We start from the raw sequence: 26,702 nt of genomic DNA, 5'->3' as shown, positions 1-26,702 counted from the left end.
CATGTTTTTTAAAATGTGTGTGTCATTTTGTTTTCATTTTTTACTTATCTATTAACACAGGAGAATGCTTGTTCCGATTATTACAACAAGGTTTCAGATTCTGTATCAGCAGATGTTAGAACAATACATTTTGAGCGAATCATGGTCTGTGATTGATAGATGTACACACGTGTCTGCATATGCTAATCGTTATGTTTGTTAAAAATGGAAATGTAAAATATATAACTTTATATTCATAAATCGATATATACACGCACTATTTTTACATTATGTATTGTTGTTTTGCTCGTTCAGATCAGGATTTATTCAGGCGTTCGTGGAAATCGTGTTTTTATGCATGAATGTAATACTAGTACGTTATTATTATCTGAATAATGGTAGAAGAAAAATATGCTTCTCTGGAAACAATAAATAAAAGAAATTAACATTCTTGCCAAATAACATTTGTCGCACGCCATGCTGTATGAAGTTCGGACATACGCCCGGCTGTTTGAAGCTTTAACGTTCGTAGGGTTGTCAATATTATAAGCCATACTTCATTGCTAACTGAAGTTCTGACTAAATTACATCCTTTTGAAGTTCTTAATATAAAGCGTAAACACCAGAGAATAATCGTTCACGATTATCCTCAGAAACAGACTCCATGGGGCGTAAAAGGAAAAATTGTGGTGAAAGTTATAAGAATGGATCACTGAAATCAGTGATGACGCCAGATGTCCGCATGCCCTGCTCTACGGACATCATGCTGTCGATATAACAGTGAGTGAGTGAGTGTGTGGGTGGGTGGGTGAGTGAGTGAGTGAGTGAGTGAGTGAGTGAGATGTTTGGCGCTGTGTTGAATCTTACATTCAGCTGTATCATAACCAAGGAGAACCGAGGTAGAAAACAGACTTCAAGTCGATAGCTTCCCGTAGATACAATTACTGACTATATACAAGTAAATACACATAAGAAGCACTATGTGCCAGGACAGCACATTCTGCTAGTAGTGGTGGTGTTGGTTCCCCGGAACACCTAGTCCTAGCTAGGGACGGTTGGGTAGTCTAGTGGTTAAAGCGTTCACCCGTCACGCCGAAGACCCGGGTTTCGATTCCCAACATGTGTACAATGAGTCACGCCAATTTCTGGTTCCCCGCGGGTGCACGGGTGGCCCAGTCGTCAAAGGCGCCGCGATTCGCTATGCAGAGTTGCGTCCCTTGGGCACGCCAGAAACCTATGCTTGTTGGTTCGAATCCCGGTTCCCCCTGATTATGCATCTAGGTTTGTCAGCACCATACCCGTGCTTGTGTGTTTCACCGAAGTGGTAAACGTCTGATACCTGCATCACTTCGGGCTTTCCTCCCACATTAAGCTGACACGCCGCGATATAACTGGAATACTGTAAAAAGCGGCGTTAAAACCCAACTCACTCACTCCGGTTCCCCGCCTTGATATTGCTGGAATATTGCTAAAAGCGAAGTAGAATCATACACACTGACCCTAGCTAGGCCAAAGGTGAGACCTGCCTTTTTGTCTCTTTGTTTACTGACTCAATCTAAAGACTTATATTGCCAAGGTCATCTGACACGGGTTAAGTCATAAACATATTAAACAATTGTAAAAAACATAGTAGCACTGTTCCGTCAGGGTGGGTGACAGAGCATGTACAGTGACGATTAACAAATGGGAGTTAGCATGGCAGCTGAGTGATTTTGCTAAACACATAAGTGGCATGACTAAATGGTAAATGACCTTTGTAATAAAGTGTTCATTCAGACAATGGTTGTCATGACCAGGTCACTTTGACAGTACTTATGGTTAACCTCGGTAACGTTACGACGTCATTGTTAACGCTATATGGCGTCAGTTGCCAAGTACTGTTTTTTTCACGATCTTGATATGTATACAGTGGCGGATTACTTTTTCAATAACTGTTATTTATCCTGCATCATAAATAGCAGCCCACTCGACACACGGAACTGTTGTTTATGTTTTATGTTTGTTTCTCTGCCAGTAGCATAAACCAAAGTTTATTTCATGTCAAATAGGTTTTGTTGTGTTTGTGTATCGTTTAACGCCGCCCTCACAATGCTCCAGCTGTATAACGGCGGTCTGTTAATAATTAAGTCTGAACCAGACAATCAAATGATTTTTGGCATATTGAAAATCGATCTACGCAGTTGTGATGGGATGACGTGACTCCAGAGAATGGTTCCACGAGGCAAACTTGAGATGACACTTTAGTCAAAGAACATCGTGAAACGGATCCTGTTTCATGTATACTCACCGCCAAAAGAAACGCGAATACCGTACATTTTGGAAAATACATAAAGACTTATGAAGACTCATATACAAGAGATGTTAGATTGGTTCGATGCTCAAACGGACATACTAGTATGTTGCGTGAACCGATGCTCATGAACGCATCGCATGAGACCCCACAGATCCGTTACTCGAGATGCATAAATCTGTCTCGTGCAGGATAAGCGTGTAAAGTTTGGAAATCACGTGCAACACATTGTGATAAGAATGAACTCACTCAGTGGTAACGCTTGACTGATTGTTAGTTTTGTCGTTAATCGGTACAAACATCTCTTCTTAACGTACACGTTTCTCTAAATGTTTCTTTTGGCGGTGAGTATACTTCAACCACAGATGTAGCGTGTTAAGGCCGCCAGTGCCTATGAACTCATGATCACTCAGTGTTCCAGACGGACGCATCATGAAATCAGCATTTCTGTTTCTGTGTAGTGGGTTATCTAAGCCACACAGTGAGAATCCCGGTGTCCTAAAATCATAACATATCGATTTATGCAGTTGTACACAATTACAGAGATGATGTAACGCATGGGGTCAAAAGGCTACATCCAACTAATCGTTGCATTAATTGGACAAAACCATAAATGTCAATGCCCTGTTTTACACATGACAATGTGAATATTTATGCTTATAATGTGACATCAGTCAAAACCAAAAGAGATACTTAAATTCAGAAAATACGCAATCATTATAAAGTAGCTACAATAGCATCACAAGAAAACTCCCAGTTAAGCCCGTCTTTCTCGAATCTCATATGCCTTCAGATAATGGCAACAGATTTTCGACAATTTTGACAGGGTACCATCCATCTTCTCCGACCAAGGTCAGTGAACCAGACTTAATTATAAGCATAAACATCAAATCGGACAGAAGCTGGAACACATGGTGGTTTAAAGGGGCAGCGTAGATTGACAGAACCATACATATTCACCACTGAAACCAGAAGGGGCGCATCAGGGTAATTCCGTGCAATAAAACCATACCAATATAACATGCAGTTCCTTGATGAGGACCTGCTTTTTATTTGCTTGCCTCAATAGTTGTGATTTAGAGAGCAACTGGAGGGCTTGGAGGATATTGTTTATGTGTCCTGAGCGTGGGACTGTTGCATGATTTATTCACGAGACACTGGTGATTTGTCATTCCTTGTTTCGAGTATGCTATTCTGTATTGATTACACATTGCCAGTTCCTTAAAGAACCTACAGGGAGGTAACGAGATGTGTCTACGAAATAAAATGAATCGGATCAAACTGATTTTCTAATGACATTAAGGGCGATTTCTTATTGACAAGAAGACAACCAACTGTGAGCTGCGAAGACTGACAACATTAGAGGTACTTCCTGTTGTCAATTAGAACATAATGACCTCACTGATAAACAACTGGACGCAGTGACAACACTCAGGTCTTCACACTAGAGATACTTCCTGTTGTCAGTGAGAACATAATGACTTCATGGATTAACAGCTGGACGCAGTGACAAGACTCAGGTCTTCACACAAGAGGTACTTGCGGTTGTCAATGAGAACATAATGACTTCATCGATAAACAGCTGGACGCAGTGACAACACTCAGGTCTTCACACATAAGATACTTGCGGTTGTCAATGAGAACATAATGACTTCACTGATAAACAGCTGGACGCAGTGACAAGACTCAGGTCTTCACACATGAGGTACTTGTTGTTGTCAATGAGAACATAATGAATTCACCTATGAACAGCTGGACGCAGTGACAACACTCAGGTGTTCACATAAGAGGTACTTGTTGTTGTCAATGAGAACATAATGACTTCACCGATAAACAGCTGGACGCAATGACACTTAACCTATTAATACATGATTTAATGGGGCAATGTTCCTTTCATTAGAACGTTAAATCACATTTGTGCCAGAATTGCCTTCAGTTGTATTGCAACTACGTTTTTAATTAAAGAAAGATAAGACTTGTCTGACAGACAGATATTGTTTTGGTGTATGATTACATTAATTTTGTATGTCAGCCAATTATTAACCAGATAACTGCGGCAATAACCGTGTCTACCTCTTGTCCGTAGTGTCATAACCTGCTGCAATGCCCGCGTCTACCTCTTGTCCGTAGTTTCACAACCTGCTGCAATGCTCGTATCTACCTCTTGTCCGTAGTGTCACAGCCTGCTGCAATGCCCGTATCTACCTCTTGTCCGTAGTTTCACAACCTGCTGCAATGCCCGTGTCTACCTCCAGTCCGTAGTGTCACAACCTGCTGCAATGCCCGTGTCTACCTCTTGTCTGTAGTGTCACAACCTGCTGCAATGCCCGTGTCTACCTCTAGTCCGTAGTGTCACAACCTGCTGCAATGTCCGTGTCTACCTCCAGTCCGTAGTGTCACAACCTGCTGCAATGCCCGTGTCTACCTCTTGTCCGTAGTGTCACAACCTGCTGCAATGTCCGTGTCTACCTCTAGTCCGTAGTGTTACAACCTGGTGCAATGCCCGTGTCTACCTCTTGTCCGTAGTGTCACAACCTGCTGCAATGCCCGTGTCTACCTCTCGTCCGTAGTGTCACAGCCTGGTGCAATGCCCGTGTCTACCTCCAGTCCGTAGTGTCACAACCTGCTGCAATGCCCGTGTCTACCTCTTGTCCGTAGTGTCACAACCTGCTGCAATGTCCGTGTCTACCTCTAGTCCGTAGTGTTACAACCTGCTGCAATGCCCGTGTCTACCTCCAGTCCGTAGTGTTACAACCTGCTGCAATGCCCGTGTCTACCTCTCGTCCGTAGTGTCACAGCCTGGTGCAATGCCCGTGTCTACCTCTTGTCCGTAGTGTCACAACCTGCTGCAATGCCCGTGTCTACCTCTTGTCCGTAGTGCCACAACCTGATGTAATGTCCGTGTCTACCTCTCGTCCGTAGTGTCACAGCCTGATGTAATGTCCGTGTCTACCTCTAGTCCGTAGTGTCACAACCTGCTGCAATGTCCGTGTCTACCTCCTGTCCGTAGTGTCAAAACCTGCTGCAATGTCCGTGTCTACCTCTAGTCCGTAGTGTCACAACCTGCTGCAATGCCCGTGTCTACCTCCAGTCCGTAGTGTCACAACCTGCTGCAATGCCCGTGTCTACCTCTTGTCCGTAGTGTCAAAACCTGCTGCAATGTCAGTGTCTACCTCCAGTCCGTAGTGTCACAACCTGCTGCAATGCCCGTGTCTACCTCTTGTCCGTAGTGTCACAACCTGCTGCAATGCCCGTGTCTACCTCCAGTCCGTAGTGTCACAACCTGCTGCAATGCCCGTGTCTACCTCTTGTCCGTAGTGTCAAAACCTGCTGCAATGTCAGTGTCTACCTCCAGTCCGTAGTGTCACAACCTGCTGCAATGCCTTTGTCTACCTCCAGTCCGTAGTGTCACAACCTGGTGCAATGCCCGTGTCTACCTCTAGTCCGTAGTGTCACAACCTGCTGCAATGCCTTTGTCTACCTCTAGTCCGTAGTGTCACAACCTGCTGCAATGTCCGTGTCTACCTCTAGTCCGTAGTGTCACAACCGGCTGCAATGTCAGTGTCTACGTCTAGTCTGTAGTGTCACAACCTGCTGCAATGTCCGTGTCTACGTCTAGTCTGTAGTGTCACAACCTGCTGCAATGTCCGTGTCTACCTCTAGTCCGTAGTGTCACAACCTGCTGCAATGTCCGTGTCTACCTCTAGTCCGTAGTGTCACTACCTGCTGCAATGCTCGTGTCTACCTCTCGTCTGTAGTGTCACAACCTGCTGCAATGCCCGTGTCTACGTCAAGTCTGTAGTGTCACAGCCTGCTGCAATGTCCGTGTCTACGTCTAGTCTGTAGTGTCACAACCTGCTGCAATGTCCGTGTCTACGTCTAGTCCGTAGTGTCACTACCTGCTGCAATGCTCGTGTCTACCTCTTGTCCGTAGTGTCACAACCTGCTGCAATGCCCGTGTCTACGTCTAGTCTGTAGTGTCACAACCTGCTGCAATGCCCGTGTCTACGTCTAGTCTGTAGTGTCACAACCTGCTGCAATGCCCGTGTCTACGTCTAGTCTGTAGTGTCACAACCTGCTGCAATGTCCGTGTCTACCTCTTGTCCGTAGTGTCACAACCTGCTGCAATGCCCGTGTCTACGTTTAGTCTGTAGTGTCACAACCTGCTGCAATGCCCGTGTCTACGTCTAGTCTGTAGTGTCACAACCTGCTGCAATGTCCGTGTCTACGTCTAGTCCGTAGTGTCACAGCCTGCTCGTTATGACTGTGTCCATCTTGTGAGGCAGTTACATCCATCTTGTCCATCCAGTTTGTAAGGCTACTACCTGCTTTAATGACCTTGTTTAGATCTCGACCGTAGCGCAACCTGCTGTAATGAAGGTTCTATTCCAGAGTGTCACAGCCTTATGTAATGACGTGTTTGTGTATAGATCGTAGGGCCGCTAGTCACCGTAATGACCATCTCTACCTCCCGACTGCTTGAAGCGTTAACTCGTCAAGCCAAAGAACCGGGTTCGATTCCACCCAAGGTTACAATGTGCGAAGCGGCGCGAAACCACACTCACTCACTCTGTTATGTTGGGCCGCTAGCCGCCGCATTGATAGTGTCTGCCTCTATACCGCTGTGTTTCCTGTTGCAATATCTACTTCTTGTCAGTAGTGCTGCTACCTATTGTGATTTACATTCTTTTATTGCTTTAATTACTGAAAGATAAGACTTTTATGACAGACCGACGTTGTTCTAGACATCCCAGTACCAAATTGTATCGTCATAAAATTGTCACAAAAGCCAATTATGAAAATATATTATTATCCTCTAAACCGCATTACTACCTGTTGTAATGACAGCATTGCTGGCACCTGTTGTGATTTACAATAACTTACTGGTCTCAACCTATTTAATTATCATGCAACCTGAGGCCATGCCGGTGAATAAATCCCCAGCGAGCCAAATCACATTGCGAGGCCATGCTGTGGATCAGAAATATATATTTCCAATATGCTGCTGCGAAAGGCAATTCCGTTGTAGCTTTTGTCCTCCACAAGATGTCGAGGTTAATGCGAATGTATTGATAAACTGAAAATCATAATAAAGGCAATAATCACTTTTGGTATAGATCTCCGATGCCCAGCAACCTTCCCTACAATTTCATGTTTATGCAAAAATCGCATGCACAACTTATCCTTGTTTTATAAATTCTAGCCCTTTTAAGGTTTGAAATACAAATGATATGTTAACTTAATTTAATGTTCCAATTTAGTATACTGTAACATAATCGTACGCCCACGGGCGGATAGCAGCATGAGATTTTGAGTTCATCTGACCCTTGCTAGAGTGACTCACTGTTACAATAGCTACATATCGATATACAGAAACTGGTAACAGTTTAGGGAACCTTAGCAGATTATTACTATTTGATAAGTGATCGAATACCTGATAGGAACGCAACCGGTTTCCTCTTGAAATTATGTATCTTCGGTCAATACATGTACATGTACTCTGTATCATTTTGTTTGTATGGTTGTATTGTGCAGTCTGATCATGATGTACGAGAACAATCACAATAAAGTACGTATATAGCCTGGTTGTTTTGTCAGAAATACCTGAACACTTTGAGGCTTTTGTGAAATAATGGCTAAGCTCAGAGATTTATCCTCAGTGTAAACCTGGACGTCCATGCATGTAATTAGTTGTCAGAATACGTTACTGCAAGCGGCAGTAACGGGGGCAAGTTAAAATTTGTCATGCTCTGGACTCTGCCAATTATCTCAACTGATAGCCCATCCTGTATGGTCCACACTAGACACAGAGACACAACACGAAGCTAGCCAACCCTACTGATAAACGTACTTTGGTATACGGTCGTTAATGTTCTCTTCAGTGCTTCTTCGTGTGTTCTCATACCTAGGAAATCCATTGCACATCGACTTTTCCTCTGGGGGACGTCATCACTTATACAAAAATACGACTTAAAAAAGCAATAAGTGTATTCATATGTGAACTACTTTCATGCGAGCTTATTTTGTATGTCAACGCACAAGTGGCAATTGGCATACGTCACGAACAAGGGTCATGGTCTATATAAGTGCTCACAAGGGATGTATTGTATGCTTTAATTAACAAGGTGCCTGGTTTACATAATTACTCGCAAGGGACATATTGTATGTGTTAGCGATCATGGTTTGGGGCATGGTTTGAACAAGTTTGTACATAGTGAAAGAAAGTATACACCCAAGGCTGAAATGAAACAAAACAAGAAATGGTTATTCGATGGTGAATTATTTGATACAGGTCTCATATTTTTCATAGTGTTTTTTTACCTTCAGTTTGCTTTGTTTTGGTGTTTTCAGCCTGGTAACGTTCTGATAACGTTCGTATTTTTTATCAAATACAATTTTCAAGTGTTTACTTTATTTGACCCGGCAGTTTAGTTCGAGAACAAAAGACAATCGCCGCGAAAAGCTGCAAGATGGCTGATCTGGCGTTAAGCAATGCTCACACACCCACAAATGACAAATAGTAACGTCAACGGACAATAAATTGAGGCTATATGTTTCCGAACAAGGGACATTGTTCTGTATTTCAGAAAAGCACAGTGGTTGTATCCGTACATACATGTATTGACATGTTAATTGACAAGGAGCAATGGTTAAGTATTATAAAGGTTATTATCTCTACGGTTCAGTTTGGTTACACATGTATGCTCCCTTAAAATTATATTCACGCTGTACTATGTAGGTTAAATTGAAAATAGTATATCGCCCAATGTAATATTAAACGAAATTCAAAACTGCAAACGCACTATGCCCTCATGCGTAATCAAGTACGTGGAATACCTATATCTGCAACCTGTTCCCTGACAATCAATAAAGGAATATAATAAAGTCGCAGCTGCCGTGATGCTGCCTATATGTGATTGATAATATTGTATGGACGATGACCGTACCATAACTAAGTCCCATATACTTAAAGCTTTGAAGTAGACAAACTATTGTTTATTTCATTGCGTTGTGTGGTACAAACAATCTGTGAACTATTACGATAATAGTGCGTCCCTAGTTTTCATGGATTATTTGCATAGCCTAGATCATATGTTGGTACGGTGCCACTGCCCTGTTTGTCGCCAGCATTCAACGACTATTCCTTGTATCAAACATTCACGAAGCACTGTTTTATTAATTTGCAATCTATACCTTCAGGATGCAAATGCATCCATCTATATGTCTATCCCTCTATAAGTCTTATCTGTTTGCAATGTTCTATGACGCACTTCTTTACACGTGTTCGCATTCAACATCCATGCACTGTTCTCAAACATTGCCAAGGTTATCCCCAATATTCACGCACTGTTCTACACATTTGGCAAGCGTGTCTCAAATATTGATAATAACGCGCTGTTCTATAAATTTGACAAGACTTAGTATGTCCCCAATATTCACACACTGTTCCAAAAAAAACCTGCCACGTTTGTCTCCAATATTCATGCACTGTTCTATACATTTGACAAATGTCTCCGATATTCATACACTGTTCTATACATTTGACAAGTGTGTCTCAATATGCATACACTGTTCTATACATTCGATAAGTGTGTTTCCAATATTCATACACTGTTCTATACATTTGACAAGTGTGTCTCAAATATTCATGCACTATTCTCAAACATTGCCAAGTTTATACCCAATATTCATGCACTGTTCTATACATTTGGCAAGTGTGTCTCAAATATTTATAATAATGCGCTGTTCTATAAATTTGACAAGACTTAGTGTCTCTCCAGTATTCATGCACTGTTCTCCAACATTGCCAAGTATCAACTCCAATAGTATTGCACTGTTCTAGGACAACACCATATGGTCCCCTATAATGAATGATGTTTCCACCCTGACATAAGTTCCCTTACAACCCTACAGTAAATTATTTCGCAACGCCTGAAACGCACCGCCGTGCAATTCTAACGTGCTAACTAGAAGACATCAGTGCTTTGTAAGGTTTTGTGTCACTGACGTGGATGACTCTGTATAATAGGGTCAGCTTTTTACGTTATGTCAGTTTAAATACGCAGAGTAGTAATGATAAGGATACAGAGGTTGTTTTGATGTGAAACCTAAATGAGTTCACTCATCAAAGGCAGGGTATTGTCCATACACGGAGTTCATGCATCATCCCCTCACGCGGTCTTAATTGAAAATCAATGTGTCTACACGCACCAGTTCTTAACAAAAACCACATTAGCGTTTACGGCTGTTCTGATGCTCGCTTGCGTCGCTATCCAGACCAAATAAGCTTATTTGGCTGAACATAACACAGAGAGCTTATTGCTGTTTGTGTAATCCAACATGAAGCTCCACTGACTCTAACCAAACCAAACACATGTGCACTTATTCAACCTACTACGGCTTTTGAAACCAAATAATGCCATAATGAAAATTGTTACTAAACGCTAATGTGAGGTAATTGAATGAAGTAATTAAAATGCCAAAACTCCTTTCCGATAAAATACAATAATATATTTTGACTCTTAATTAACTCAGCGAAAGAGAGTTTGTTTTAAAGAGTAAGATATGCTCACACACCTTAATACAGTCATATAAAGGATCAAGTGGGATCTAAATAGTACTAATACATTATATTTTTATCAGCTTTCGGAAACATACATGTACAAGGACCGATCGTTTTATTATTTAGTGGGGGCGTGGTGGCGGTTTAGGGGGTTCTGAAAACAGTAATATGTTTCCGGTAAAGCAATTGTCCTCAGGGCTTGCAAAACCATTCGTTCTCTCGACGTGTTTTTTTGTTCTGCAAGTGGTGGATTGTGAGTCCTAAATCATTTACCTCCGACTCTGCGAGATATAAATTGAAAGAACAAGGCAGAATAAGGGACATTAAAACAAATATTGGCAACTTCAAATGAATATATCATTTTTGTACACGGTCGGGCTAAATGTGATGGCCTTGATAACCTCAAAGCGTAGAATACTCATCAGAGTATTGCAACATAAAGCTGTATTGCACTAATAACAATGTCACCAAAAGTCAGCCACGTTAAGAACGTATCTCAATTACAAAGCCAATCAATTACCTGCTTATCATCATGCACGCGGTAATCTAGCCTCACCTGTATAATATACAACAGAAACAGTGGACAGAAATGAATATTCGTAAATAACAAGAATATGTTTTATTGGAACTACAATTTCTGTATAGTTTTGAAATATATAAGAGTTATTTATTTGTTTTACGCCGCCTTGAACATTATTCCTGTTATATCAACGGCGTGTCAGCTTATCGTGGGAGAAAGGAGTGATGCAGGTCTAAGAAGTTTACCACTTTGGTGAAACCCACTTTCTCGGGAGATAAATCAGAAGTGTTATGGGCACGCACTATCTACAATTCTACCTTAAATTTGTAAACTACTTGATTCTGATTTGTCAGAGGTTCAAATTACATTGAAAACCTTTGATTGAAACAGTTCATTTGACGACCATATGACCACGGACGACAATATGAATAAACAAGTCTTCAATTTAAGTCATTATGGGTAGGCATTCTAAAATAAGTATGTGTACAATTATAGGTTAAATGCATATTTGCGGTGATTACAATATCCAAACTACGTGTGGCAATACATTTGTACTGAAACGCAATAGCAATCGGCCGAGAGAGTGTATTTAATATTTGTGGGACATCTTGGGAAAGCTTGATATTTGGCACTTTGCTATATAGCCGACTGTGACGCCATCATTTGTGTCACAATGACCCGTGTGACATCATAATAGTGACGCACAGTGTAGAACTGAGCCTTGAAAGGCTCGCTTACATTTCTTTCAGGGTACCGACTTCACGCTTACTTACGAAGAAGCTGTGCTACACATTTTCGATGCTTGCCATAAATGCGAGTAAGCATACTACAAAAGGAATCTTCAGGCATATAAAGTGCAATCGTTTGTTTTAAGTGTATTGTCGGTATTTCATGAATTGAACTCGACAGCTCATTCAAAATAATGAACAAAATCCTTGCCGTTTCCTTGCCCCAAAGAGTTCGCGTATAATTTAATTTTGTCAAGGTAGAATGGAAATAATTGTGCGTGGTTATATCTGCAGGTAATCTCTAAACTGAACAAAACACAGTATATATCTCCCACATTATAAAGTCAAATAAAATACACAATCCCAGCACAACAACCCTCGAGACAGTTCAAGTGAGGATTAATGCAGCATAGGGCACAAATCACAAGCTATATGCATACATCTCGAGTGTAGAATTCCAAGTTAAGTCACTGGCACTGGCTGCAAAGAGAAACGCTTCGTTAAACCAGAAAATTATAACTCTTTCCCTGATCAAAGCTAGGGTAAGCCATGCAGATGTGAGTCAAAAGTACACAGAAGTACCGATATATCCAGCTCTCATTTGTCATGAGACCAATATTTACCAGATTACTTGTATCATTACTTTATGAAGACTCATGTATCTTATTGTGATAATATTGATGGAAATGGAAGTAGGTATATCCAATTCCACATTCTGTCAATTCCAAAATGACACTCGCAACTTGAATAAGTTCCAAATAATTCATTCCATTTCAGCTATTCTTCGTGCACAGTATAATAGATAAATTAACATTATGTTGTTAACTGTCTGGGTCATGTGCTGTTATCACATACAAATTTAAAACGTTTTAATTATGTGGACTTATTGTTTCTGTTTCAGCAATGCTGCAGATCATTTAGTCAACATTTACCTACCTGATGGAAAAACTTCTAACGTAGATGCCCTACAGCAAGGGATTACGATAAAGATCTTAGGAGGAACGCAAGGAAACTAATCGCGGTTCGTTAGTGCTGACATCCTAGGCTAGATGTTCTCTGGTAAAGGGGCTCTTAAAGAAACCTGAGACCCACATTCGCATTGGACCTCCCTTGATGAGCGGAGGAATGCATTCACACCTGCCTCTGTACCAAACACCTGTTGTGAGGAGCCGAGATGGGGGAAGAGGAAGTACTACTCATTGAAACCAGGAACCCCAACTTTACGGATTACCTTCCTTTGGATGACCACATCACCGGTGAATGGTCAATGACCACTCCCAGAACCTCTAAGGAATATGTGTGGACCCCGGAGGTTAAGGAACGTATCACTGTCGTTGCTATTATAATGGTATGTACGATTGTTGGCAATTCTGTGTTGATGTTGATGCTGTTGTGTAAGCAGTCGAGAAGGATTAAAAGGGTGAATGTGTTTCTTGTCAACTTAGCCATTGGAGATATAGCTGTAGCTCTCATTACCAACACAACTGAGATTCTCTTTCTTGCCTTTGGAGATTGGGCTTTGGGGCCTGTTTTATGCAAGCTCTCTGTTTATTTACAAATAGTGACACTAGCTAGTGCGACCTTTCTGCTAACAGCCATGAGTATTGATAGATACCAAGTGATCGTGAAACCTATGCAGACTTTAGCCAATCGACCTAGGATATGGTTAAAGGTGACAGTTGCCTGGACGATGGCCTTTGTGTTCGCGCTGCCTCAGTTAGCTATATTTGTACAGGTGAACAAAGGTGTAAAGTATGACGGGACGCCAAAACGCCTCTGCCTCAGTCGAGGCTACACAGAGGAATGGCAGCGCAAGTTCTATTTTACATTCATGACAACATACATTTTACTGGTTCCAGCATGTGTCATGTTATTCTGTTATACTAATATCATTACAGTTGTGTGGGCTCGCGCTTCCACAAACGAGCATCCAAGTAGTAAATCACACTCTCTTTACGGTAAAAAACGACCTACTCCGACACCTGCTACCACAGGACAGGATTACCCAAGGATATCCGTTCGTCGGGGCTTAGTCACAGCATCCAAACGAAGAGCAATTGTGATGACCTTGACCGTGATCATCGGTTTTCTCGTGTGCCTCACGCCATATTTTATTGTCACGTTGATGAGGATATATTCCAATTATAAGCTAAAACTAAAAGATGCCTTAGTCGTATCTGAGAACATTTTCATGACCCACAGTGCTCTGAATCCAGTTCTCTATGGCCTCTTTACATTACGACCCAAACATTTGAAGAGAATAGGCCGATGTCTGTGCTGTAGCAGTAGAAACACACGGAAATCGAGCGAAAAAAATAGACTTATAAATGGAGGTACGCATCGAAAGTGTCAAGCATCTGAAGTTACCTTCAAGACCAAAGCGAAGCGAATTCCCCTTCCTCCTCCGGAAGTAACCAACGACTTAGTGGCTGAAAATACGCATGCGCTCATGTTGCTGGATAAAGGAAATACGACAACGAGCGTGGGTGACGGATATGAGAGAACCATTGACGCCAAAAGAGCTCTGTGCAGTGAAAGTTACCGGAAGTATGGTCCTCAGGAACAGTGGATGGCGAGTCGCAAGATTAACAATGATGAATGCCTTAGTGCAGTATAATTACAAGAGGCTGATTTGCTGCTAATGGCATCCCTCTTGGGAAAGATTTCATGCTGCACCACTAGTTGTGTCGTGCCATTATGTCGGACATACACATACATACTACATCATCTGGACTTTCAACAGACCATATGCAAATATCAGGAATGGGTTCAGCGTTATTAAGTGTATGTTCTCCATTCCATATTTAACTTTTAGCCTCTCCTCTATTGTTTTAAAATTTTAATCGGTTCTATGAGACTACAAGCATTAAATTACTCATTACAATATCGTGATACGGATTTTTTTTATTTATGGTGATATTAGTGACACTGTATATTATGCCTCAAAGTGAGACTGACTAAACAAAGAGCCGAACTACTGGCCGTCAATTTACATCCAAGATGGTTGTTAGTGACCTAATGTGAGACCCTAAACAGTAACAGCCAACAAAGATTTTCCAACACCCACCTCGCATATTTTACATAAAAATACTGGTACAGAAATTCGTTATTCGACACTGTTTGTGTTTTTATATAATTAATTGTGATGTGCAGACATTAATTTTTAAAGAAACCACGTTCGTGATTTTCTTAATACAAATTATATGTCACAGCTGATCATTTGAAAGACAATGATTGTCTTCGAAAGTCACCTCAGTCGTCGGTGATGTCTCGTATTTGCACAGCTGTTGGTATAAACGTCAACACCGGAGAATGATCAATATCCAATATCTGCCGAAACAGATTTCACAGGCCGTAAAATGCAAAACATCGATGAATAATATCTCAATGAGGCCATAATATGTCTGTAATGATATAACAATAATATGCTACTTCATGACTGCCAAAACAACACCTGGCCTGGCGTCGTGTTCAAGGCTTCACTGTTACTTCAAACCTTTTCATGGCTTTAACTCTTATCGCCGGGATACGGATATAAACTGCTGGGCAAAGGAACGTACTCATACGTACGAAAATTGGATCTAAACGATACCAGGCTGAAAACAGTCGCCGAAACACTACAAACCTAAGGTCCAAAAACACAATTATGGTACCCGTATGAAAAACATCACAATCAAATACTAGTAACCATTTCTTTCTTTTTTCATTGTCAATCACCATTAACGTGTAGAAACTTTCCATTCCCCAGCAGGTTAGGTCTTGAACTTATATCAAACGTAAACATAATATTGTATCTTGTTACATTCACCCAAAACATTTATTCTTTACTTCAGTCTCACTCGCTTCTTGTCGTGATTCGCCATGTTCATCCATAACAGTTATCGTGAATCTCCCCTGACCCTGTTTTTTTAAACTCTATGAATGAACTTTATTCCAGGGAATACAATATTTAATAAACTTTAAAATCATGTAAGGACACATCCCTGTGAAAATCTGAGCATTACACACTCTGCTGGAAATATTTGACTGCGGACTGAGGCAAACTGTGATGACGTCTTCGACTGCAGACAGCTGTAGACGCTAGTGGTTTATTCGACTGAAGACGGCAGTAGGCACTGGTGACAAGTTCGACTGAAGACGACGGTAGACATTGGTGAGGTATTTGACTGTGGACTATCGAACCTAGTGGTGATGTATTCGGCTATAGACAATGTTACAACTTATTTGACTGCAGACAGCGATACATGCATTAATCGACTTACCTCCGTAGAGTCCCTCTTGTTTATTGCACCGCTTCTAAAGTGACAGATGTGGCATAATGTGTTTTTCGGCCCGTCTACTGAGTTAACAGATTCAATAATGACTTCAAAGTAGGCCAGTAGGTTAATAGAAGTATCCTTTTACCTGCCATTTCCCACAGATTTGACCTATCACGATCAGCGACCAAACTGATGTCCTATTCAATTCCCTATATGTTCCCGTTTATTGTTCAGGTAAACAATTGACTTTTCATTGCACGCGTTGTAGGGGCAGGATACGTTCACCTTTTTGCGAAGACCTGGCATCATCACTATTTGAAAGTGATTTATAAACACATGATTATGATGTTGTCGGTATCGTTCAACACTGAGATTCGTTTGCTTCTGGAAAGGCCGCAATGCATAGCTCCAAGTCACAGGTTTTAATTAACTTTGACTTCAGTTAAATCTAAATTAATGCCAGAAATAGTTAGGGATTTGATCCTTTCGGTAAGATTTAATTTTTTGAAGGGCTGTTGAAGTTGGAATTACTAGATAGGTTGACGATTTTGGCACACGTGTTGGACAAGCAGTCAATGTAAATCTGTTATAAGAAGAGTCTTGTGTACGCTGACCATCTTTAGAAACACTAATAGAAGCCGAGGGAAGGGTCTGGGGTTGGTCACTCGAGCTCAGGGGAGGATGTGGAGGGGGTGAAGGAGGCACTCACACTGCCATCAGACCCAACACGGCATCTCCTTTAATCAATTACCCTGGTGTCCTGAACCGCCATCGCCCAGCTACACTCCCAGACTGTACTTGTCTGTAGCAATGTTCGTCCTCATCAGAACCAACGTCTGTTGCCTCTTCGCACTGCTGGAAATTGTTAATTGAATGTGTATAACGAAATTTGAAGGTATTATCTAAAATGGTTCACTGTCAACATCAAACATATTTGTTTTCATCTTTTAGGAACGAATGTAAGCTTTGTTTTGCCGTGAGGACATTATGTACATAGTGTGAATATTGTAGTTAAAATGTTATATGCTGACATGTTGCTATTAAAAAAACAGTATATGTAGGCTTAATTAAATCAAAGACAAATTTCAAACATGAAAAGCAGACAAACCAGGAAGTAACTTTTTATGTGCAGAGATATTTCACAATAGGTTTGTATAAAAGGACATTAGGGATGACAGATAAACATACGTAAAATCTATTTCGCGTTGAGGCTGGCTAATCTGCAAGTTAAATCAGTTTTGTCTATGTGGAGATGTATGTATGTACAATGTATGTACTGGTCTAGTATGTTGGTATCGGATTAATCACTCTGCAAAATCAGTGATGTAATCTATTCAAACAATTAATTAAGTCATATATTTCCAAATTTGAAACATATTACAGAAATTAAATGTTATGACTTTATGGTAGCGTTGCTCGAATGTGATAATATCTTTTCTCACTCACGAATGTCCCAAGTATGAAAATAAAAAGAAACATACCATCAGGATATTTCACATGTCTCAAATGCAAATGACCCTTCCATCGCTCATTGATGCACGCACATCTATATCACCCAACAATAAATGAAACGTTATCATCTACATAATCCAACAGTAAATGTAACAGCACATGCATTTCTATATTACCCAACAGTAAATGAAACAGTAACCGCTTCAAAAGACAACAGTAAAATAATGAAACAGTTCATTTATCATTATCACCTACATTGTCTAACAGTAAATGAAACATTATTACCTATAATATCATCTAACTGTAAATGATACATTATACCCTATGTCACCCAATAGTAGAATATTGTAAGTTATCCCCATTATCACCCAACAGTAAATGAAATATTACATGTAATATTAGCCAACAGTAAATGAAACGTTATCATCTTTATCCTTCACAGTAAAATAATGAAACAGTAAATTGAAGAGTATCACCTACATTATCCAACAGTATATGACACATTATCACCTATACCATCATCCAACAGCAAATGAAACTTTATCACCTCAATCATCCAACAGTAAATAAAACATTATCATCCATATCATCAAACAGTAAATGAAATATCACTTCTAAAATTAACCAACAGAAAATGAAGCATCGCGTTTATTAAACAACAGTAAAATATTTAAACAGTTAATTTAACATTATCACCTCAATCATCCAACAGTAAATGAAACATTATCACCTGTAATGTCATCCTACATCAAACGAAACGTCATCTTCTTTGGCACTGAGCATAAATGAAAACGTTATCATCTTCAGCACGAAAGCGTAAATGAAAGATTATTGCCTATATACTACCACATTGATCCAAATAAAAGAACTATTTCTTTGACCTTTTGACTTTCACTTACGACAGGAATTATCGATAGATAGGGACGTGCTCATCCGCTTCTCGAACACCTCCATCACAATTGCTGTGTATCTTTATTATGGATACTGTATTTGGCAGCGTTTCTCTTGGATTATGTTCTGTTTTAGTCTTGTGAAAGCGTTATGAGAAATGAATTGCATCCCTGAACTCGTTTGTCTTCAGTGGTATGTTTATATCAATCATGTTATCGGCTAGTGTGATACAGAACAGTGTGACACAGTTGTCATATATATGTTCAAAGTAGCTCTGGCGAAGAAGAAAAAATGGCGTTCACTTCATTTTACGGTGAGGTGAGGTGAAATTTGGTTGAACGTCGCGTTCAAGATATTTCACTTATATAGCGACCTTCCACTCTCCGAGCAGACGCTCTACTACTGGACCACGGAGGCGGTCACTTGATTTTACGATCGTGCAAAGCTGGATAGTGTGTGTTTTAAGCACATGATGTGTATGGAAGTTCAGTTTCAAATTTTAATCTTTCAATGTCACATTTCCATTGCTTAATAACGTCAAACGAACGGGTGTCATGTCACGCATATGCTATCATATCTAGTACACGTGTACTCGTACTTAAGAATGTTCAAATAAACCCACACGTTATATTATTATGTATAGGAAAATTATTTTGCTGGTTGTTTTACAGAAATCATCTGATCTCCAGAAACAACATTAATGTTTATCCAGTATCATGAAATTAATTATTGAAATGATTTTAATCAGTTAAAATACTAAACAAATGTATGGCAGCCTTTCTTCGGCAATTTGTATTATGGTGATATTGTTACGAGGTCATTTCCAAATTGAACTCCAGCAACAGATAACTCTAATTCTGGAGTAAAAACTTTCTTGAAAGCTGCTGTTAATGTTGCTGCCGATAGCACCTGCTACTTTTACGATCGTATCAATTATTTGCTGCCACTGACGATAACTACAAATATATTGACAACAATGTTTTTTATACCACCGCTACAATTACTGACGCATAACGATTACACAATTGTTGTTCCCTATACACTTGTATTATTTAAGTAGTTCCAGCCTTTGGTGTCCAAATAGCACAACTTTTTAGGTTTAATCGAGCATGCTCTATCTGCGAAGACTTTCAACAGCATCACTGGACTCTTGCACAAAACGTTTTGATCAGGATAATGTCATTCAAGACCTTGTCAAGCTTTCGAAACGTTTTATGGCAGTGATTTGGATGCTATTTACATGATATAATCGAAATCGTACAATGGATTTTGCTTTTGGCGGAGATTTCTTATGATTATTGAACTATTTTTGTCTCTTTTATTTGAAAGACATGAGGCAAGGTTTCAATGTTTGGCCCGTTACTATGGTAATGCAACAGCTTTTAAATCTATATGTCAATAATCACCGAAGGGGCAGGATATGCTCACCTTGAATCAAGTGTTCCTGTGTATTGTGAACACTTGTCTTACCTTTTTGCTTGTGTGACGGGCCCCACCATGGGGGTACATGGGGTTTTATGCGTCCCGCGTTAGGTTTTATACTACGAGCTGGAGGCGAGTTATCGTGGAAAGCAATGCAATTAATACATGCGGACTGTTGAGGATGCACTATACATACTGCGTAGTTAAGCTCAGACCTTTCAGCCTCCTCTCATGCTTTCCGTATTTATAATAACTATTGACTTCTGAATTCTACATTGTGTCATGGCTCATTTGCCTTTGAGCCTTTTAAGGGAAGCTAGATTCTGGAAATTTGGCAGTCCTAGCATTTCTGATCAAATCGTTCAAAGAACACTTTATTTGTCTACTAATCCAAACTTTATGATGTATATCAATCTGGCGGGTATTTACTACAAATAGGCATGTCTAACATGGTTCATCAATTACAACGTCTACATCTACAAACAATATAAAAATCTGATGGTTTTTAAAGTTGTAGAAAATTTCTACATAACGGGTTTCGGTTGTTTTTTTGTCCAATATGGAAAGTAGGCTTTTCGTGTGGTGGTGGACATGAGCTTGGGTGTTCGCCACATTTCAAGTCTACACTGAAAAAATTGAAACGGGATTCAATTATGGATTGAATTAAACAGTCTTAAGCAGTTTACGAAGGAAATCTGCAAGTAGAAAGAACTCGCCAGACTCTGATTAGGCCATGTTTTTAACGTTTAATGCTGCCTTGAAACACTGCAGGAACAATAGAACGCCCGCCGCTACATGCAGGAACATAGCTGACGGGGAGCCACATGTAACGGGTATGAACTGGAGGCTCTGTGTGCTGTGTGTGTTGCTCACTCTCTGTGTACATAAATCAGCTGGAAAAGCGTCACCTTGTAGCACGTTCTAAACACGGTTCATTAACGTTATTTCATCCTGCTGTTTTAAACATGCTTTGGTTATTACATTGGATTCCAAAAACGTCAACGCCAGAGAACAACCATCTGCAATCATCCAACGAAACAGACTGGTGCAAAATGCGAAACTGTGGCGAAAAAGACACAAATGGATCACCACCGATGACACTAGGTGCAAGCATACCCTGCCCCACCAGCAGCAACAACAACCCATCACAATCAAAGTGCAGCCCCAATCATACAGTAGCTTTATTACAATTGTAATACAAACAACAACATTACCAGCGTTGATAGGTCAACATTACCACCAATGGTGTAAGGCTAATGCCATGATTATAACCAATGGTGTCAGAACAACGACATTATAACCAGTGATATATACTAACAGCATTAACACCTGTTGGGAGGCCTCCTTCTTTACTATCAGTGTGTATACATGCGTTTATGAATCACTATCAAATAGTTGTGACACCAGGGGTTCGAGAAAAGGTGAGCATATCCTGTACTACCGGTGGCACCCGGCACAAACACGCGCGAGGGCAAGTCCAAAGTTCACCTGGGAAAACACGGTAACACACATGCTACTTAAGTAAAAATAGGGAATTGCATCAGACATCATTTTGTCACTGATGTCATCCACGTGTCTGCCATAAACCTTTTGAAAGCTTAACTAAGGCCCTGAATGTTGTAACCCTGGGTCATGTGACGCTCTTTGAAATTTTTGTAGAAAGAGCATGCTCGATTGTATCTCAAAAGTTGTGAAATGTACACATCAAAGACTGGACCAGCTGTCAGAAATAAACCGCCAGAAAATCTTTCCTTTGTTTCTCTGACCTGCCGCCGCCGCCGATGTGCAACATGGAACACAGAGAGGATGACAAGATAAAATAGACGATGGAACCAAATAAAACTACCAATTCATTTTCCTGAACATGTATGCAATTACACTATGCATCATTAACATGCACATCACAGTCAGCGTTAAAGAGGTTTGTTAAACATAGATGCAGAAAGGATCCACAAGTCTTATAACGAATGTAACATGGCGGCATGTTAGAGGTTTTAGAGGTATTTATGTGAAAGTTTTAGAAGAGAGATTTACGCAACAACAAATTATACTGCTTAAAGAGTATCTTAGGTCATCATTGTGTCTGCCGTGGAGAATGTGTCAGGTATTGCGCTTTAATGTAGCCACTGTGCTTTCACGACGATTTTACCCGCACGTGGCCACCCACTGTCATACACCCTCAAATATCAACAACACCTCCGCAGTTACGCATAGCCACTCATCAGCATACATCACCACACATCACCACACGCTGATACACGTTGTCGCCCACAACGCAGCGTCAAGTTAAATGTTTACTTGAACATAAAGAGCATGCTCGATTGTACTCCAAAGTTACGAAATGTAGTCACCAGAGTGGGAACTGCTGAAATATTGCTCAACATAAAGATAAAGTTGACAATTGAAATTTTGAAGTCACACCTCTTGTTATAAAGTCTTGAGGATAATTATTTCTCACTACGAATCTTTTTGCATGGATCTAAATATGAAGACGACGAGGCTGTATCTCTGACTTCTTCTTCTTCAAACTCAGTTGGGAATTAGGCATTATCACATACACACACAAAATGTTTGCATCCAGATCTGCATGAATGTTTTCGAAATACTGAATTTGTCAACTCGAACTGGATTCTGCATTTACCTGAACACAGACTTTGGACTTTTAAGTGAAACGTTTAGGTTGGTTCTTGTTTTTAGTCCTAAATGACTTTGTTGAATGTAGGTAAGAAGTTTCAAATACTTAGGTAACTGAGGTACTGTGGCAATATAGTTTAGACAGAAAACATGAATCGAATGTGCAATGGCTCAGATAAGGTATTACATGAACGCCAGAGAGTTTGTTATTTGGTACTCGTAATTTATCAAACAACTCACTATGTTACTGTCAGTTTAGAGGAAAAGTTTAATATTGTTGGGTATAGGTGATAACCGACTTTATTGCTAGTAGCCTTTTTCGGTGGTGTCGGAAATGACAAAGCTTAGCGAACCTAATTAACCGTTATTGGTACAAGCAAACACTACAAACTCACAAGGGATATTGCAAATATCACCAGTTGGCGTCAGTTATGACCATTCAAATCGACAGCTGCCTTATAGACAGGGAGTACCGCGTGAGATTGCCCAAACGGTAAGGAGGCACTGGTGAAAAGTGAGGTACAAATAACACACGATGACAGCAGCAGAGTCTGGGCTTGAAGTGAGGAACATGTACTGGGTTATTAATGTGCATTTGTATTTGGTTCCATCGTCTAATTGGTCCTGTCATGCTCCAGGTGCTTTAAGCCACATCGTTGGCGGTACAGAGAGTCACAGGGACAATATTCTGACTTCCTCGGGATTAGCACTGTCTTTTCTGATAATATTGGAATAATTGATCTCGACATACGGGTTTACATTGAGTTTCTGGGAAAGACTTTACACATATTTAGACCTGTTGAACACATCTGAGAAGTCTCCTGCTATATATCATGAGTTGTAAAAGTACAAAAAGTTCAAATATAGTTCAGCAGTTCCTAAAACTTTCTATTGGTTATCTGTCATACAAATGAATTCTGCTCCAAATGCAGCTGCATCTGCAATCCTGATTCATTGCTAATATAAACTCAATAGGAGCAACAAACCCAATCGTTACCCTCACCCTGGGGATCATTGCCGATTTACTTGTACTCGATAAAACCAAACCAATGGTAACAGGTCCTTTTCAACAGTAGCATCTGTACTGTTGAAGAATCTTCCCTTTAAGCATTACTGATTATCATGAGAATGACATTTTAAAAATAACAATTGTCATACTGTGGCCATCTAATTTCAATCCATTTGAAAGTTTTATAAAAATGTCATCATATTCATTTTGCTTTTACCTTACAATAATCAATAGCTAGTTGGTATCGCATGCGCATGTATAGATCAGACAACACCTGATAGCTATGATAACACAACTGGGATCGCTCTTAACTGACAAGACTCAAGAAGAATATGACATCAATATCGTCACTGAAATAACGTCATCCCATTTGTGGGCGGACTGTGATGAATCCTCAAGTATCAATTTGGAAACGGCCATGAGTATTTTTATTGCTTAATGTCTCTCGGCAATGTATGTAACAGAATGATACCTAGGTATAGCTTAATGAGATAGAAAGATGCTCTTAGTTTTCCTTCATTGCCATCTCATAACGAAAAGATTGCAGGGAAATCATAGTGAGTGATGGTTAAATCCATAGCCAGATCACAAGATGAAATATATTTGAGGTGAGGTGAGGTGAGGTGAGGTGAGGTGAGGTGAGGTGAGGTGAGGTGAAGAAAACAGATAGGATAGGATAGGACACAATATAGGCATCCCAACAGACACCATACGTACTTCCCTCCTCGCACATATGTTTCTTTAAGAATTTGGCGAAGAAATTTAACTTAAGTTTCAGGTATGTTGATGAACTGATATCGTTCAATAATGGTCAAATAGCCAGCACCTTTCCGCTGATTTATAGACCTGAGCTAGAAGTAAAAGAAACCAGTAACACGCTTATCTGTTTCATATTTAGATTTGTGCACAAAGATCCAGGGTAACAAAACATATCCATAAGATTGTATGACAAGGGGGATCCACAACTTTCCAATAGTCCTTTGATGTCGACCAATATTCAGCAGTTCCAGCCTTTGGTGTTTACATATCGCAAAGTCTCAGGTACAATAGAGCATATTCTTCATGATTAAGTGGATAATTGACTTACCTTTGTTGTGTGGGAGACAGTGTATCAGCGTGTGGTGATGTGAGGTGATGAATGACGATGTGTGGTGATGAGAGGCGATGTGTGGTGATAAGTGACCATGCGTAACGTGCGTCAGTGGTGTTGATATGTGAGGGTGTGTGATAGTGTGTGGCCCATGTGCGGTTAAAATCGATGCGAGTGGCTACATTAGGGCACAACAGCTGACATAGCGCTTATCACTGAGGCATTCTACAATGATGAAGTGAGAGTTTCTTTCAGCAGTTTGTTGATGGGTAAATCTCTCTTCCAAAGCTTTCACTTAAATACCTCACTGGGAAAGCTTTTACCTGCTATCATGTTAGATTTGTTATAAAATATGCGCATCCTTTTTGCATCTTTGTTTAAAAACCCTCTTTAACGCTGACAGCGATGTGCATTGTAGGCAGAACATGTTAATAATGCATAGTATTGCAAAATGGAAACAGGGAAATAAATTGGTAGTTCCTTCGTCTAATTGATCTTGTCATCATTTCCATGTTCTATGAGTCACTTGAAAGATGTTCTGATGTTCAGCAATGACATGGCCTCATTTGATTAGGGTTTCATAATAAGCTTGACATACGCGAAACACAACTTATAGATAATGAGACCACTATTACTGTGGATGTTAGGACAACACGCATGCATGTCATTACTCCGCTTTAATAACAAGTTGAGCTGTGCATGGCAGTCAGTATGACATGTATATTGTATATTTCTGCCAGTATATTTTTACGTAACTGAAAACGACTTATTATCTGTTCATTGTGTCCATTGTCCATTCTTTGTGGATACGGAATATCTGTTCAAAATGCTATTATCTCAGTCAACCGCAATGATAGCATCTTGGGTGTCTGTCATGGCTGGTATGTAAGCATATTCCACTACTGTTATGCATGTTATGAGTGAGTGGGTGAATGATGCATGCGTGCGTGCGTAAGTAAGTAAAATATGGCCTGTCTCTCAATATAGATCACAAATAGTGTGGGTGGATGAACTTTATAACTAACCTTGGTCGAACAACAACACATATCTTCAAATCAATAATTACTATAACAAAAAGTAAATTCCTTTATGAAACGCTGCTCTATCGATGAACATTCTTGTTTTGAAATATGATGAAATGTTTGCACTAAACATACTTCAGCTACAATAATGCACATACAATGTAATTTCTTTACGGATGGATGCACTTTGTTACCAACCACGATCAACAACAACAACAAGTATCTCAAATCAATAATCATTTTGTAATATTTTTTTACAGAACACCTCCATATCGATGCAGGTTCTTGTTTTGACATCTGATGGCATTTGCAGCTAACTTTTCTTCACCTGCAATAATGCACATACAATGTAATTTTGTGTTGCGATTTGTGAATCGGTATTGATCATTGCCGGTTCCTATGAGTCGAACATGTTACATGTTTAACGTTGAAGAGATATGAGTTTGTGTACTGCTATAGATTATGGCGTTTGATTAGATGTGCTGGTGCAAGTGACACTTCAGAGGCTGCTCGCCGAGATGGACCATACTCTTCAACGCGCATGATTCGTGTTGTGCTAAAACCGGCAGAGGAAAAGCAATCCCCGGCACAAATTAATGGGTTATTTTTAGCACAAAGAATCGTGTACGAATCTGTTAGTCTAAATCTCTTGAGCATATTGACTGACAAAGCTCTCGAACAAATGTGTTTATCAATATTGTATAAACGCTAAGGTTTGCTTCCTTTAACATGCACGTGTACAAAGGTGACATGACGCAATCACCTGTGTGCACCTGCACGGCGGAAATGATCATGAGCGCTGGTATTCACAGACCTTTTGCAGGAACGTGTGGTTATGCGTGG

At 40.2% G+C, this 26,702-nt stretch overlaps 1 protein-coding gene across 2 annotated transcripts in view; it reads left to right on the top strand.

The window, feature by feature from the left end:
• Positions 1–14,972, top strand: part of LOC124118417 (neuropeptide S receptor-like) — a 32,761-nt gene extending 17,789 nt beyond the window's left edge. For both annotated transcript variants that reach the window (XM_046480524.2, XM_046480522.2), the window contains exon 2: positions 12,982–14,972. In XM_046480524.2, the coding sequence (XP_046336480.1) occupies positions 13,255–14,697 (1,443 nt within the window). In that variant the 5' untranslated portion in view covers positions 12,982–13,254 and the 3' untranslated portion in view covers positions 14,698–14,972. The remainder of the gene's footprint in view (positions 1–12,981) is intronic.
• The last annotated feature ends 11,730 nt before the right edge of the window (positions 14,973–26,702 follow it).

The sequence above is a fragment of the Haliotis rufescens genome, unplaced genomic scaffold (genome assembly GCF_023055435.1).
Source record: "Haliotis rufescens isolate VD_foot unplaced genomic scaffold, xgHalRufe1.0.p SCAF_4, whole genome shotgun sequence".
NCBI lineage: Eukaryota > Metazoa > Mollusca > Gastropoda > Lepetellida > Haliotidae > Haliotis > Haliotis rufescens.
This window is presented reverse-complemented; position numbering and strand designations above follow the sequence as displayed.